This window comes from Silurus aristotelis, assembly GCF_946808225.1.
Source record: "Silurus aristotelis genome assembly, chromosome: 3".
NCBI classification, from domain to species: Eukaryota; Metazoa; Chordata; class Actinopteri; order Siluriformes; family Siluridae; genus Silurus; species Silurus aristotelis.
Genome location: NC_139576.1, coordinates 1693823 through 1711646, shown reverse-complemented (window position 1 = coordinate 1711646; position 17824 = coordinate 1693823). Strand labels below are relative to the sequence as shown.

Sequence of the window (17824 nt, the reverse complement as noted above, 5' to 3'; positions counted from 1 at the left end):
CTGACAAAAATGAGTAGGGCAGTTTAATGAGATATTTTTTGGGATGGAATGAATTGTGTGCTCAGTCGTTGCCGATGATCTGCAGCAGGAAGAGGAAGATCTGAATGATGTCGGTATAGAGAGACAGAGCTCCAAACACGTAGTCCTCTGGATTCAAGCTATAAGTTCTGTTCCCTAACAGCAGCTGAGTGTCATATGCCAGGAACTACACACACACACACACACACACACACACACACACACACACACACACACACATTACTTTACATTTCCTTACAATTGTTTTACCCAGTAAGATAAGAGGAAAAGGGCTGTGGTAATGGTGTAACACACACAGACACCCACACTCTGAGAGTGATTAAAGATTAACTCACCAGAGTGAAAACAATGGCCCCGATACTAGCGTACAGCATGTGCAGCCAACGAACCTAAACACAGGAAAGACGAAGTACACTTTTACTGTGTATGTTACAACATGTGTGCTACAGAGCATGCATATTACATTGAGTGTTACAGTGTGTATAATGTGTTTTACTGTGCACGTGTTTTATAGTGTTTATAATGTTTATAATTTGTGTTTGCGTGTGTGTGCGTGTGTGTGTGTGTTACGATGAGTGTTAGCACTTACATACTGAAGGGAGAGGACGATGGCTGTGATGATGCCAGTTATTAAAAGCACAATGCACAGAACACAGAACAAACCAGGACGGGAGGTGAAGTCCACCTAAACACACACACACACACACACACACACACACACACACACACACACACACACACACACACACACACACACACACACACAGAGTTGTCAGAAGTCAGAAGTCAGTTTCACACATGGTGTATCCTGAACAGATGCAGTACTGAAGTCACACTGACAGGAAGTAATGATGATGATACTCTAACGCATGTTGGAGACGAGGGTTGTGGTGTGTGTGTGTGTGTGTGTGTGTGTTTGTTGGGGTGGGGGGGGGGTGGGGGGGGTTGTGCTACATGTTTATGATATTGGGGTATAATGGGGGGGCAGACTGAGGGGTTACAGGGTGACTCAGGGGTTCAGTGTCAGAAACAGTCTGGGTGGGTTTTTACCAGCAGCAAATGAATGTTTGAAGAGGGACAGGTGGCCATTGTCAACAGGTAAGGTGAGAAAACGGTTTCATGCGATAAGGAGAACAAAGGTGTGATTTCAGAGCCCCTGTCTGGTCTTTACCTTGGTCTGGAAACTGAACACTGTAACGGCCACACACACCAGCATCGTTATTCCAAGAGCCAAGAACACGGCCTTCGTCTCATAATAACTAAAAGCAAAGAAACATGAGGGTGAGGTTTAATACACGTTACACTGCTCATTAACACCAGCATCAAATTCAGTTGTGTTTAAAATCAATTGTGTATAAACACTGAGTACTGTATAAATACTGTAAGAGTACTGTTTAAATACTTAATGAGTACTGTATAAATACTGAAGGGTACTGTATAAATATGTAAAAGTAGTGTATAAATACTTTATTAATATTGTAAGAGTACTGTATAAAAACTCTGAGTACTGTATGAATGCTGTATAAACAATGTAAGAGTACTGTATAAATACTTTGAGTACTGTATGAATAATGTATGAACACTGTTTAAATACTCCATGGGTATGTTATAAATATTGTAAAAATCACTCTTAGTAGTATATAAATACTCTGTGTGCTGTATAAACACTAAGAATACTGTATAAATACAGTAAATACTATAGATTGCTTTATGAATACTGTATAAACACTGTATAAACACTGTAAGCTACTGTATAAACACTTTAAGAGTACTGTATAAACACTGTAAGCTACTGTATAAACACTAAGAGTACTGTATAAATAGTGTGAGTACTGTATAATGTGTAAATACTGTACGGGCCCTGTTTAAATGATCTATGAATATTGTATAAACAATGTAAGAGTACTGGATAAATACTCTGAGTACTGTATAAATACTGTATAAACACTTTATAATTATTGTATAAACACTGTATGAGTATTGTATGAATAGTGTATAAATACTCTGAGTACTGTATAAATACTGTATGAGTATTGTATAAATACTGTATAAATACTCTGAGTACTGTATAAATACCTTATAAGCACTGTATATATAATGTTATTATAACTGTTATGAGTGCTGTATAAATACTGTATAGATACTGCATCAGTACTCTATAAATACTCTTTAAATAGTCTGAGAACTGTATAAAAACTGAGTACTGTATTAATACTGTATAAGTATTGTATAAATACTCTGAGTACAGTATAAACATTGTATAAATACTCTGGGTACTGTATAAATACTGTATTAGTACTGCATAAACACTGTTGATACTCAGAGTACTGTATAAATACACTGAGTATGGTATAAATACTGTATAAATACTCTGAGTACTGCATAAATATTGTATAAATACTGTAGCAGTCTTAGAAATGGTTGTAATTGTTTTCAAAAAAATACTCTATAATTACGGTATAAATAATGTATAAATACTCTGAGTACTGTATGAATACTGTGAGTGCTGTATAAAATACTGTTTAAATACAGTATGAGTATTGTATAAATACTTTATAAATACTCTGAGTACTGTATAAACAATGTAAGAGTACTGTATAAATAATGTACAACTATTGTATAAATACTGTATAAATTCTCTGAGTACTGTACAAATACTTCATGAGTACTGTATAAATACTTTTGAGTACTGTATAAATACTGTATAGACAATGTACGGCTACTGTAAAAATACTCTGAGTGCTTTTTAAATACTCTATGATTACTGTATACTGTATAAATACTGTAAATACTCTAAATACTGTATAAATACTGTATAAACACTTTATAATTATTGTATAAACAATGTAAGAGTACTGTATAAACACTGTATGAGTATTGTATGAATAGTGTATAAATACTCTGAGTACTGTATGAATAGTGTATAAATACTCTGAGTACTGTATAAATACTGTATAAATACTAAGAGTACTGTATAAGTACTGTATGAGTACTATATAAACACTAAGGGTATTGTATAAATACTGTATAAATACTGTAAGAGTGCTGTATAAATACTGTATAAACACTGTGAGTACTTTAGGGATTTGGGGTGCAGGATGTAATAAAATCTCAGTGTGTATTTCACCAAACGTCACATATAAAAGTGTGAACACCGGCGTAACCCAACCGCCTTTTACACCACATTTATCTGATCAGCTGAGATGTGTTTGGTCTTTGATTTTTTTCTTCTAGTGTTTCAGCTGTAAGTCAATTTATTTCAGTGTTATTTTTATAGAGTTTAACAATAAACACTTCCAAAAGCAGCTTTACAGAAATAAAGATTATAAAATACACATTTATACCTAGAGTTTGAAGGTGGAGCTGTATAGTGTACTGATTTTGTGTGTGTGTGTGTGTGTGTGTGTGTGTGTGTGTGTGTGTAAGTGTGTTTAACCTCGATATTGATCCAGCCATAAAGGACATGGCGAGAGTCTGTTGGAGAGAGAAGTGAAATTAATCTACATTTCATCCTCTACACTCGTTTATCAGAGAAAATGAGAACAATGCAGAGAAATGTTTTGGCTGAAATGTTGTGACATTCTGACGCCCTGCAGGCTGAATACTGGTGTCTTTTATACACTTACAAATATGATCAGGAGAATCAGGTTCAGAGGAAATCGTCTCCTGTGATAGAAAGAAGAGTAGAAACAGTTACACTGAGTGTTTTAGTGCGCACATTACTGAACACAGCAGATTACAGAATCTACTCACCTCATGTTTTTACTGCACACCAACACGACATACGTGACCAAAAAAACAACACTGTGGAGAGAAACACCTTCGTCATCATCATCATCATCATCATGTTTTATTTTGTGTCTGTAATTAATATGGATAAATAACCAGAACTCACAGAGACACCCAGTAAACCACAGGATTCTGGATGATGAAGAGACGCAGTGAAGGGCTGTAGGACATAAACACATGCGTCATGTGTGTGTGTGTGTGTGTGTGTGTGTGTGTGTGTGTGTGTGTTTATTCTGTAAATGAATGACACTCACACGAACGTGAACACCGCTACGATTGAGGTTGTCACTAACAGCTGCAACGCCAGAATCAGATAAACCTGCAACACGACAACAAACAGCATCTTATAGAATAATATACACGCTGTGGACAAAAGTATTGGGACACCCGACTTTTCCAGACGTATGAGCTTCTTCTCCAAACTGTTCCCACAAAGTCTGAGGTACACAACTGTATGGGACGTCTTTTTTTTCTTCACTTGAACCAGGAGACCCAAAACCTGTTCCAGCATGACAATGTTCCTGTGCACAAAGCAGCTTCATGAAGATCTGCTGCACATGGGTTGGAGTGGAAGATCTTCTGCTACAGAGCTCCAACTATATTGAACACCTTTGGGATGAATGTGAACACTGACTGCACCCCAGGACTCTTTAAATGATCACAAATTTCCTCTAAATCTAGTGGAACATCTTCCCAGAAGAGTGGAGGTTATTATTAGAACAGGAAATGGAGACTAAATGGAATGTTCCAAACAATTCACATAGCAATCGTATGGTCAGGTGTCCACATACTTTTGGCTCTATAGTGTATTTGAATACATTCTAAATCCTTATTAGAACATTTCCTCAGTACAAAATCACACGTCTCACCTTTCTGATGAACGCATGGCGAATACTTTTATTTTCCCACAATGCACTGGGGTCACCTGAGGACGTGTAGGTGGGAAGTATAACAGTGGACGTTCCTGTAGGTGGAACTCCTGCTCCTGCTCCTGCTCCAGGCATCTCGGGTGTGGTGTAGGTGTGAGGGGGGAGGGGAGAACTGCCCCCCTGAGGTTGGGACTCTTCATAAGATGGAGGGAGTTCAGACTTAAGCATGATGATGATGCTGTGAAATAGAAAACATACTTTCAGAACCTTTATACCTTTTAGTATCTATCTATCTATCTATCTATCTATCTATCTATCTATCTATCTATCTATCTATCTATCTATCTATCTATCTATCTATCTATCTATCTATCTATCTATCTATCTATAAAGCAGTTGCCATGGCTACTAAAACAGTTTTAAACAGCTAATATGTTACAGCATGTGTCCTCATTCCAAACTCCAGCCTCTTCCTTATACATGTGCACTACTTAACACCCTGAATAGTGCACTTCATATCCAACATCAATGTGTTTCAAATTCAGCCTGTAATTCACTCACTAACTGCTTCAATTATTATTATTATTTTCATTCACACACAAATGTTACATGTTTCTTGTAAACGTTTTGCAAATTTTACTGAAAATCAAATGTTCAGATTTCATAAATCTATTAAATTGTGTAATATATTAGAAATAATTTGATTCTGTTATCATTCACTTTCATTACAAAATAAATAAATAAATAAATAAATAAATAAATAATGCAGGAGAGAAAATATGCAATAAAGATGTATGAGGACATTAATTTTATATTGAGTAATAAAATAAGTGTTAAAAATAGTGTTTAATCTGCACAATGATAAAGACGTAAGAAGTAATAAATAAATAAAAAGTCTTCATCTGCGTTTGTGGATTTCTTCATAAACTCCGCCCCTTTGCGAAGCCCAACCTACTCGCGGTCTAAGCCCCTCCCACTTTGATCCCGCTGCGCGGCCACGTTGGTCACTAGGCAACATGGACGCGCGCGCGCACACAGAGTGGAAGTTAGAAGAGTAAAATGTGATGAATGCAGGAAGAAGCTCCTTCATTTATTACAGCATTTTGATGATTGATAAAAGCAGCAGCAGCACAGAGTCGAGAACTGCAGGACTTCCACTACAAGGATCCAGTGAGCAAACTGAAAGCTAATGCTCCCATGTTTTCCGATTGACCAATTTCACTACGAATTCCCCAAATAAAATGCGTTAAAGCTGATAAATATGTCCTTTGAGATGTTTTTTCTGTTCATTAGCAGAATGTTCACATGTTTAAGAGTCATTACAGCTGCATAAAAGAATGTTGGAGATGTTTGAAAGAGTTTTGTTGTGTGGGTAAAATGTGCGCACCTTCTCTTATCTCAAACAGCGCAGACTGAGAGCTGTGTAGTGATGATGCAGTCTAATAGCCTTTTTATCAATGACACATCCTGTGACGTCTTTAGTGGGCGGGGCTTACGTGGAGACACAAACAGATCCCTGATTCAATTAAATTCAATTCATGTTTATTTGTATTGCGCTTTTAACAATGAACATTGTCTCAGAGCAGCTTCACACAAATAATGTGGTGATTAAAAGTGAAGATGTTCTTTATAAGTAAGTTTGTCCCTGATGAACAAACCGGTGGCGACTGTGGTGAAGGAAAAACTCCCCAAAATGGCATAAGGAAGAAACCTTGAGAGGAACCAGACTCAAGAGGGAACCTCATCCTCATCTGGGTTGCACCGAATGTCTATTTATAGCAGATATACGATGTTGCGGGGTGCAGTGACGATGATCAGAAGCAAACTGTAGTCCTGAGTCAGTGTAGCAGACTGTTGACATTAACTACAGTCCAATCCATCCTTAAAGGTCCTGTTCTTACTCTGGAATTACAAAGAACCACCCAAGGTGTTGATGAGAAACTATCCAGGTCTGCCTCTGGATAGTGTTCTCTTCGACAACACTATCCAGAGGCAGACCTGGACGAAGTTGGAAGATCCACAGAGGGGAGAGGGGCAGGAACAGTGGTCACTGGAGCCTCAGGAGCATGTTTAACTCGACCGAGAGAGAGAGAGAGAGGGAGAGAGAGAGAGAGAGAGAGAGAGAGAGAGAGAGGAAGACAAAAGGAGAAGGATATGGATTATTAAGTGTCCTTATTGTTGTATGAAAGTTTATGTCACTGTGCATTTTGGACTCCGGCAAGACTCGCTGTAGCAGCAGAACTAAAATGGAGAACCAGAAGGTAACACCAACATGAGGATCTCTTGGATAAGAGACGACCCACCACACCACCATCAACAAACCTGAGTGAACGTGTGAGAGTGAGGAGACGACAACATCCAAATATCCCAGTTCACCAAACACTCGATATCCATGATCCCTCCAGATCTGCTCCTTTACCTCACAAACACCTACTGACTAAACACTCCACTAAATAAATATGTGTTCAGCCTCGACTTGAACACTGAGACTTTCTGAGAATTTCTACATTTTGGTTTTGCTCGGGGGACAGACACAATCTCAATATGGTGGATCCTGAGTGACTTCTGTATGTATGTGCTTGATTGCATATTTGATTTATATTGATTGCAAGAGACAATAAACTGACGCTGAGATGTTTTGGGAGTTAAAACTGTTCAAATATATTTTGATCAGCATTACAATGATAATGTATGGAACAGCAGAAGTGAATAAATGATGTGGAGGTTGAACAGGTAATTTTGAGAATTTCATTTCTGATCTGGGAAATGCTCCAAAGCAACTAAGAAAAACTGTAATATTTGGGCTGTCAATTGATTAAAACATTTAATCGTGATGAATCACATGATTGTCATGAATTAATAAACTCGTGATGAATTGTAAGTGAATACTTTATTTTTAATACACTAATCAACATGGTCATGGACAGATATTAATGATTTGTGCAAATGTATGTTTTCTTATTAGTGAAACAAAACTCAATATAGAGCATGAAGTCAAAATAGTCTTGTAAAGGTTTCAAAATAATTATGGAATTTTGCTGTTTCCACACGGACAGTTTTAATTGCTGGATGTGCGCATCTTAGCAGATTTTTGTGCTGATTTGAGACTTGGCACATCAGTAAATCAAATGTTTAGTGATTTAATATGTTTTTTCACTGGAGTTTATAAACATTATTTTTTATCTGAGTAAAGAAAAATACATGTGTGTTGTGTTGAATGTTTTAATTTTGCCTCTTATATATTTATTTCTTCTTCATCTTCTTCTTTTGGCTTCTCCCATTAGGGGTCTCCACAGCAGATCATCCGTCTCCACACCCCCTGTCCTCTACATCTGCCTCTTTCAACCCAACTACCTGCATATCTTTCCTCACCACATCCATAAACCTCCTCCTTGGTCTTCCTGTTTTCCTCCTTCCTGGTGTCTCCATCCTCAGCATTCTTCTAGTGATATACACCATGTCCCTCCTCTGCACATGTCCAAACCATCTCAATCTCACCCCCCTTACCTTGTCTCCAAAACGTCCTACATGCGCTGTCCCCCTAATAAACTCATTTCTAATCCTGTCCATCATCATCACTCCCAACGAACATCTCAACATCTTCAGCTCTGCTACCTCCAGCTCCACCTCCTGTCTTTTACTCAATACCACTGTCTCTAAACCATAAAACATCTCAGGTCTCACCACAGTCCTATAAACTTTCCCTTTCACTCTCACAGATACTCTTCTATCACAAATCCCTCCTGCTATCACTCTTCTCCACCCACTCCACCCTGCCTGCACTCTTTTCTTCACTTCTCTAACACTCTCTCCATTACTTTGCAACTTCTCCACCTCTTCTCCCTGCAACCGCACCCCTCCACTGCCCCTCCTCTCATTCACACACATGTACTCTGTCTCTCCAGTGTGTACCTCCACCTCTCCAGGCTCTTCTCCACCTGCTCCCTACTCTCACCACAAATCACAATATCATCCACAAACATCATAGTCCACGGAGACTCCTGTCTGACCTCCTCTGTCAACAGACCTGACTTCCTTATACAATCCCACAACTCCTCTCTCTCCACCCTGTCGTACGCTTTTTCTAAATCCATAAACACACAATGTAGCTCCTTCTGACCTTCTCTATACTTCTCCATCAACATTCTCAAAGCAAATAAGGCGTCTGTGGTGCTCTTCCTCGGCATGAAACCATACTGCTGCTCACAGATGGTCACCTCTACTCTAATTAAGGCTTCATCATCAACAGTTCATTTTTTGCTACAACAACAAAAAAAAAACTTCAGGTTTGGGAACGCTGTGCGTGTCTAGCTGCCGCTCCATGCTGGGTTATTGTTTTGTCTTGTTTTGTTTTGTTTGCCTGCTACGTTAATTCACATTTCGGAATTATTGTTTGGATTACTTCCCGATCTGAGGAATTTCCATACGTCTTGATGTTATCTTTTGCCTTTCGGCGTGTTGGAGAGTTTTTTGCGAGTTATTTTTTGCCTTTCGGTGTGCTGGAGAACTCGTGGTTTTTTTGTGGCAAGAAAGTTTGGTTTCTAGTTTATCGCGAGCCCTCTACCCTCTCGATCCTCCATCGATCTGACTGACTATGAGGTGAGTTAACACTCTACTTGTGGATTGTCTGCTAGCATACTGTTTGGTCAGGTAGCTGCCCTTTCCGTCTGCTTTTGTTGATGTTGGGTTGGGTTCGGTTCTGGCTAATGTTGTAATGCTGTTGGCTGACTTTTCCATGGCTCTTCTTAACACGTTAAAGTTTCTGCCATTTACTACTTTATCTCTGGCTATTTTTGGTTTCAACACTCAAATGGAAATCGTATACAGGCCCTGTGAGCTAGTGGCTCTAAACGGGCACTGGCACCTCGACCCCGCGACGTATGACAATTGCCGCTCATCTGGTATCCTTCGTCGCCCAAGATATTTACATCGCTCTTCCAGAAGGAGATACGTCCTTTATCAGTCATCATCGTCTGCGATCCCCTCTATCTGGTCCAGTAGCAGGGCTATGAAACAGTCGGCGCGTTCTCATAATCGGCATCGCTCCCTTTTCAACATTAATATGACTGACTCTGTGATTAAGCATACCCCTACTGTCAATGGAACAAATAAACACTGTGCCCTCCTAAATTGTCGATCTATCTCAGACAAAGGCACCTATATGAATGAGCTAATAGTTGACAATAAATTTGATATGTTATTTCTCACAGAGACTTGGCAGGTACCAGATGATTTTATCCAGCTGAATCTGCTTACCCCTACTGGATATCGACATATGTCAGAACCACGTGCAACTGGTAAAGGGGTGGTCTTGCTGTCATTTTTCGTGCGTCTTTAACTATCTCTAAACTGTTTTTTCACAATACCACGACATTTAAATACATGGTTATGAAGTTTGGTATCAAACATCCCGTTCTACTTATATTAATTTACAGACCACCTAAACAACAAAGTGATTTTTTCTCAGAACTCAGTGAACTACTAACCCAAGCATGTGCTGTGTCATCCCAAGTTCTTCTTCTTGGTGATTTCAACATTCATGTTGATACTGCTTGCTCCACTGCTACTCAGCTAAATGTTGTCTTTGACTGTTTTGACCTCATCCAGCATGTTAATTTTCCAACTCATACTCATGGTCACATGCTTGATCTTGTTTGTACATCTGGTCTGAATAATATCTCTGTTGATAGTTTAGCTACCCCTCTTTCTGACCATAGACTCATCTCCTTTGATTTTACATCCATCTGTCCAGTCAACCACATCAAAAATCTAACCATACGTTATCGTCATTTAAATACTGTTGACACTAGCTCCTTTTGTGATTCTGTTGCCTCCTCTGCTCTTTCTGATGTGCTAAATTGAACCTGCCCGTCTATGATTTATGACGAGTATTGCTGTTCTGTTGAAAAATTGTTGGATGAGTTTGCCCCAACTAAGATTAGGTCTGTCCCTATGTCCCATTCCTCCCCGTGGTTCAATGCAGAGCTTCGAGGTTTGAAGGTAAAATGTAGACAACATGAACGTCTGTTCAGGAAAACTGGTTCAACCGGCTATTTTCTAATATACGCTGAATGCCTTCAGCAATACAAACTGGCTTTAAATACAGCCCGCTCTTCCCATATCTCCAGCATCATTAACAAAGCAAGCAATAGGCCCAAAATATTATTTAGCACAATTAATAAACTGACTCAAGCACCAAAGCACAGCCTTAGTGACTCTGAATCCATGGTTATGTGCTGCTCATTTCTGAACCATTTCCAGGGTAAGCTAGATACTCTGTATGCGACGTTTGGTGAGGAACCAACTACCGATGTGCAAATGAAACCTCAATCTAATAATTCTATGACAACCCTAGCCTTAACCAATTCCTCTTTAATCACTGAGTTAATACAAAAATCTAACTCCTCATCATGCACTCTTGATCCTGCACCTACTTTCCTGCTAAAAGATTGTAGATCGGCGATTTCTGCCCCCATCTCCCACCTCATTAATATGTCATTTATCTCCTCTACTGTACCTGTGTCACTTAAGACTGCTGCTGTTACTCCCTTACTTAAAAAGACTAATCTGGACCCGGCAGACTTATCCAACTACCGCCCTATTTCCAACCTGCCATTTGTATTGAAGATCATGGAAAAGGCTGTCAGCTGCAGTCATTCCTAGCTGGTAACAACCTCTACGATATTTTTCAATCTGGCTTCCGCCAACAGCATAGCATGGAGACTGCGCTAGTAAAGGTTGTTAATGATCTTTTACTCATTGGAGACTCAGGTAGTCTCTCTATACTTCTGTTATTAGACCTCAGCTCTGCCTTTGATACTGTCTGACATAAGATCTTACTTTCCCGCTTAGCAGAATTTGGCATATCAGGCTCTGCACTATCCTGGTTTTCCTCTTTCGTACGGGCAGGCAATATCACATATCCATACACAATTCCAAATCTCCTACTGTCTTTCTTAAACAGGGTGTCCCACAGGGCTCTGCTCTTGGCCCACTACTATTTATTCTGTACATTCAGCCGCTTGGCAACATCATTCGTAGACATGGTTTTAGTTATCATTGTTATGCTGATGATATTCAGTTATATACTGCTTGCCAACCAGATTCTCCTAATGTAAAATCCTCACTCTCCTCTTGTGTTAGCGAGTTAAAACAATGGCTACACTCAAATTTTCTTAGCCTGAATCTGGGTAAAACCGACATTCTGATAACTGGTCCCCCATCTCTAATAAAAAACAAATCTTTGGACTTTAGTCTTGATCTGGATGCTACTACGATTATCCCCTCAGCTACTGTTAGAAATTTAGGTATTATACTCGACCCCTCACTATTCTTTGATGCCCATATTCGCAGCCTCTCTAAAACGTCTTTTTTTCATTTACAACGCATTGTCAAACTGCGACCTTTTATCTGCAGAAATGACTCTGAAACATTAGTGCCTGCTCTGATTACGTCCCGTCTCGACTACTGCAATTCACTCTTCTCTGGTCTATCAGCTCACTCAATCTCACGTTTACAGTACATACAGAACTCGGCTGCCAGAATGTTAACCTCCAAAAAAAAATCTGCCCACATTACCCCTATACCCTATATTATTTGATCTTCACTGGCTGCCAGTCTCATCTCGCATAAAATATAAAATCATACTGCTCACTTATAAGGCACTAAATGCTCTTTTCCCTCACTATCTTTCCGATCTTCTCTCATCCTATGTTCCTTCACGATCACTCCGGTCTTCAAATTCTGAACTTCTATGTGTTCCTAGATACCGTCTATCCTCTGCGGGTGGCAGATCCTTTTCTGTCATTGCTCCAACACTATGGAACTTCTTACCCATTGCACTCAGAACCATCACCACTCTGTCTGAATTTAAATCAAGGCTTAAGACCCACCTTTTCAACCTCCACTATCAGTCAATGCATAAGTGTTAGGAGTCCTTCATTTTTCTGAAATGTGGTGTATGTTTCATGTACTATGTAGTGTTCTATCTCTTGTCCTGTATGTTTTTGTGTCTGTGTTGTCTCTGCTATTAACTCATGCAGCTGCATGTGATCCTTTGTAGTGGGCAAATGCCTGATGAATATGTTTGTTTATGTATGTTCATTATATTTCATCTGTCTTAAAATTTAAATATTGTACCCTGTAAAGCGTCCTTGAGCTTGGGAAAGGCGCTATATAAATTAAACTTATTATTATTATTATTATTATTATTATTACCTCTTCTCTCAGCCTGGCTTCCACATTAATCATTTATAAAAGATTTCAGAACATTTCAGAGTTAATCAAGAATTCTACATTCATTTGCCAGGCAATAATTAATAAACAAATATAAAATCTAAAAGAAATAATAGAAGCAAGAACATGATCAGACATGTAATGGTAAAATTCAGACAGTCCTAAAATGTAATTATTACAGTATGCAAGTAAAGTAGCTTAGCAGGATTCAATGCAATAAAAAAATCTGATGCTCTACAATTCAGTTTGGAACAAACAGTTCGCTTTTATTTCTTTGGTTCAGACAGACAGACAGTTGGTGTCCCTCATCAGGAACCAGAAGGTCGGTGTGACTGTGTAGAGAGTCAAAGCTCCAAACAAGTACTCCTCCGGTTTTAGCTCATAAATTCGTTTCTCCAACAACAGCCAAGTGTTGTATAGCAGGAACTACACACACACACACACACACACACATACACACACACACACACACACACACACACACACACACACACACACACACACACACACACACACACACACACACACACACACACACACATTCCCATTACTTTACATTTCCTCACAATTGTTTTAATCTGAACTGTTACAAATACAAAGAAAGTACAGTAGTAATGGTGTAACACACACACACACACACACACACACACACTCGGAGGGATTAAGGATGAACTCACCCGAGTGCAAAAGACGACCCCAAGAGCAGTGTACAGCATGGACAGCCACTTAATCTAAACACAGGAACGAGGAAACACTGTTACTGTGTGTGTTACAGTGAGTGTGTTACACCGTGTGTGTGTGTGTGTGTGTGTGTGTGTGTGTGTGTGTGTGTGTTACAAAGCATGCATATTACAGTGCCTGTTACAGGGTGTATAAGTGTGTGTGTGTTACGATGAGTGTAAGCACTTACATACTGAAGGAAGAGGACGATGGCTGTGATGATGCCTGTTATTAAAAGCCCAATGTACAGAACACAGAACAAACCAGGATGGGAGGTGAAGTCCACCTAAACACACACACACACACACACACACACACACACACACACACACACACACACACACACACACACACACACACACACACACACAAAGAGAGTTGTGCAGTCAGAAGTCAGTTTCACACATGGTGTATCCTGAACAGATGCAGTACTGAACTCACACTGACAGTAGGTAATGATGATGATACTCTAACGCATGTTGGAGACCAGGGGTGTGTGTGTGTGTGTGTGTGTGTGTGTGTGTTGGGGGGATTGTGCTACATGTTTATGATATTGGGGTATAATGGGGGGGCAGACTGAGGGGTTACAGGGTAACTCAGGGGTTCAGTGTCAGGAACAGTCTGGGTGGGTTTTTACCAGCAGGAAATGAATGTCTGAAGAGGGACAGGTGGCCATTGTAAGGTGAGAAAACGGTTTCATGCGATAAGGAGAACAAAGGCGTGTTTTTAGAGCCCCTGTCTGGTCTTTACCTCGGTCTGGAAACTGAACACTGTAATGGCCACACACACCACCACCATCATTCCCATAAACAAGAACACGGTCTTCGTCTCAAAATAACTAAAATCAAAGAAACAGGAGGGTGAGGTTTAATACACGTTACACTGCTCATTAACACCAGCATCAAATTTAGTTGTGTTTTACACACACACACACACACACACACACACACACACACACACACACACACACACACACACACACACACACACACACTTTAATGTAGTGAAAGTGAAGTGTAAGAGGACTGTAATAGTACAGTAAGAGAAGAGAAAGAATACTGTAGGAGTGCTGTATACAGGAGGAAGACAGCAGGAGGATGGTATGAGTAAAGAAAGAGTACAGTATGAGATCAGTATGAGTGCAGAAAGAGTTCTGTATTTCTGTACTCATAATGTAGTCTTACTGTACACTTTCAGTACTCATACAGTACTCACAGTACTCCTATAGTACACATACAGTACTCATACTGCACTCTTACAGAACTTACTGTATAAATAAGAGTGTACTCTTTAAATACTGCATAAATACTGTAAGAGTGCTCTATAAATATTGCATAAATACTGTAAGAGTGCTCTATAAATACTGCATAAATACTATAAGAGTGCTCTATAAATATTGCATAAATACTGTAAGAGTGCTCTTTAAATATTGCATAAATACTGTAAGAGTACTCTATAAATATTGCATAAATACTATAAGAGTACTCTATAAATATTGCATAAATACTGTAAGAGTGCTCTATAAATATTGCATAAATACTGTAAGAGTGCTCTATAAATACTGCATACTGTAAGAGTACTCTATAAATACTGCATAAATACTATGAGTACTCTATAAATACTGCATAAATACTATGAGTACTCTATAAATACTGCATAAATACTGTAAGAGTGCTCTATAAATATTGCATAAATACTGTAAGAGTACTCTATAAATACTGCATACTGTAAGAGTACTTTATAAATACTGCATAAATACTATAAGAGTACTCTATAAATACTGCATAAATACTATAAGAGTGCTCTATAAATACTGTAAGAGTACTCTATAAATACTGCATAAATACTGTAAGAGTACTCTATAAATACTGCATACTGTAAGAGTACTTTATAAATACTGCATAAATACTATGAGTACTCTATAAATACTGCATAAATACTGTAAGAGTGCTCTATAAATACTGTAAGAGTACTCTATAAATACTGCATAAATACTGTAAGAGTGCTCTATAAATACTGTAAGAGTACTCTATAAATACTGCATAAATAGTGTAAGAGTACTCTATAAATACTGCATAAATAGTGTAAGAGTACTCTATAAATACTGCATAAATATTGTAAGAGTGCTCAAAAACTCTTCCGTTTTCTCCAAACTATCATTAATCTCTCAGATGAAAATTAGGAGCTGAGCAGTGTCTTTTAAGTCGTTGCTTTCATCCAGTGCTAGTGAATATAACGTGAAGGACTCAGCTTTTTTGTTTATTTGGCTGGCTATATCTTCGTCAATCAGTTCCACACGGCGAGTCACAGTTCTGCGTGACGAACTGATTTTTTAAAACCTGCCTTGGCTCTCCGGACACAAGACACCTGGCGTCTCTACCATGCATTCTTTTAAAAACTCGCCTTCGGAGAAAGGCTTGCTAGCTTTTGCTAATTTGAATGCCAGCAAAATACTTGTCTTGGTACTTGCCGGTGAAAAATGTTGCTGAGTCTGTAAATTAGCTGCCAATCTCTCTCGAAGCCGCCCGTTCCTGCGTTGACTGCTTGGCATGTGTTGTTTGTTCTCACTCTGCCACAGTTTTCTCCTGGTTAAGTTTACCCTAGTTTGGTGCTATTTTTCGTTCTTTCCGCCTTGCCCTTTTTGTATCTCATTAAAAGGCCGTCGTTGAATTCACTTCGGTTTCCAGTACGTTCTTTGCGCCTGACAGTATTAAACACTCGGCACTCACTATCCACTTTTTCATAGTTAGCCCATGTCTGCTCTAACGGAATTGTATAAATACAGTATAAACATTGTAAGATTACTGTATGAACACTGTATAAACAATGAAAGAGCATTGTATAAATACTGTATAAATACTCTTAGTTTTGTATAAATACTCTATGAGAATTGTATAAATACTGTTTAAATACTCTGCGTACTGTATAACTACCTTATAAATACTCTATGAGTAATGTATAAACACTGTATAAATACTGTAAGAGTGTTGTATAAACAGTGTATGAGTACTCAGTACTGCATAAATACAGTATGAGAATTGTATAAATACTGTAAGAGTGCTGTATAAATACTCAGAGTACTGTAAAATACTCTACGATTACTGTATGCTGTAAATATACTGTATAAACACTAAGATTATTGTATACATGCTGTATAAATACTCTATAAACATTGTATAAATACTGTGAGTACTGTGTAAATACTGTATAAGTACTCTGAGTATTGGATAAACAATGTTAGAGTACTGTTTAAATACTGTATGAGTATTGTATAAATACTGTATAAATACTTTGAGTATGGTATACATACTGTTTAAATTCTGTAAGATTGCTGTATAAATACTCTAAATTCTGTATAAATACCGTTTGAGTACTGTATAAATACTATATAAATACTGAGTACTGTATAAATACTGTATAAACATTGTAAGAGTACTGTATAAATACCGTAAGAATATTGTATAAATACTGTATAAATACTGTAAGAGTGCTGTATAAATACTGTATAAACACTGTTGTATAAAATCTCAGTGTGTATTTCACCAAACGTCACATATAAAAGTGTGAACACCGGCGTAACCCAACCGCCTTTTACACCACATTTATCTGATCAGCTGAGATGTGTTTGGTCTTTGATTTTTTCTTCTTGTGTTTCAGCTGTGATTCAATTTATTTCAGTGTTATTTTTATAGAGTTTAACAATAAACACTTCCAAAAGCAGCTTTACAGAAATAAAGATTATAAAATACACATTTATGTTAGTGTTTATAATTCAGACTCAGGTGAGAGGGCGTGGCCTAGAGTTTGAAGGTGGATCTGTATAGTGTACTGATTTTTTTTCTGTGTGTGTGTGTGTGTGTGTGTGTGTGTGTGTGTGTGTGTGTGTGTGAGTGTGTTTAACCTCGATATTGATCCAGCCATAAAGGACATGGCGAGAGTCTGTGGGAGAGAGAAGTGAAATTAACCGTCTACATTTTATCCTCTACACTCGTTTATCAGAGAAAATGAGAACAATGCAGATTATTTTTTTGGCTGAAATGTTGTGACATTCTGACGCCCTGCAGGCTGAATACTGGTGTCTTTTATACACTTACAAATATGATCAGGTAAACCAGGTTCACAGGAAATCGTCTCCTGTGATAGAAAGAAGAGTAGAAACAGTTACACTGAGT

General features: G+C 38.4%; 1 protein-coding gene and 1 long non-coding RNA gene across 2 annotated transcripts in view; both read right to left on the bottom strand.

The window, feature by feature from the left end:
* Positions 1-61: 61 nt before the first annotated feature.
* On the bottom strand, positions 62-9664 carry LOC310723509 (protein lifeguard 3-like; the record flags this gene model as incomplete). The annotated part of the gene is made up of 12 exons (XM_083536658.1): positions 62-205; positions 375-428; positions 629-724; positions 1211-1298; positions 3476-3513; positions 3666-3705; positions 3793-3843; positions 3935-3988; positions 4083-4147; positions 4698-4935; positions 5653-5704; positions 9523-9664. 12 exons carry the CDS (start codon positions 9662-9664, stop codon positions 62-64), a joined length of 1062 nt encoding a protein of 353 aa, XP_083392784.1.
* A 3590-nt stretch (positions 9665-13254) lies between these two features.
* LOC310723333 overlaps positions 13255-17824 on the bottom strand; it is a 36977-nt gene continuing 32407 nt past the window's right edge. The window contains exons 2-4 of the long non-coding RNA XR_014532643.1: positions 13843-13938; positions 13610-13663; positions 13255-13358 (exon numbers count right to left, since the gene is read on the bottom strand). This is a non-coding gene — a long non-coding RNA (uncharacterized lncRNA). The remainder of the gene's footprint in view (positions 13359-13609; positions 13664-13842; positions 13939-17824) is intronic.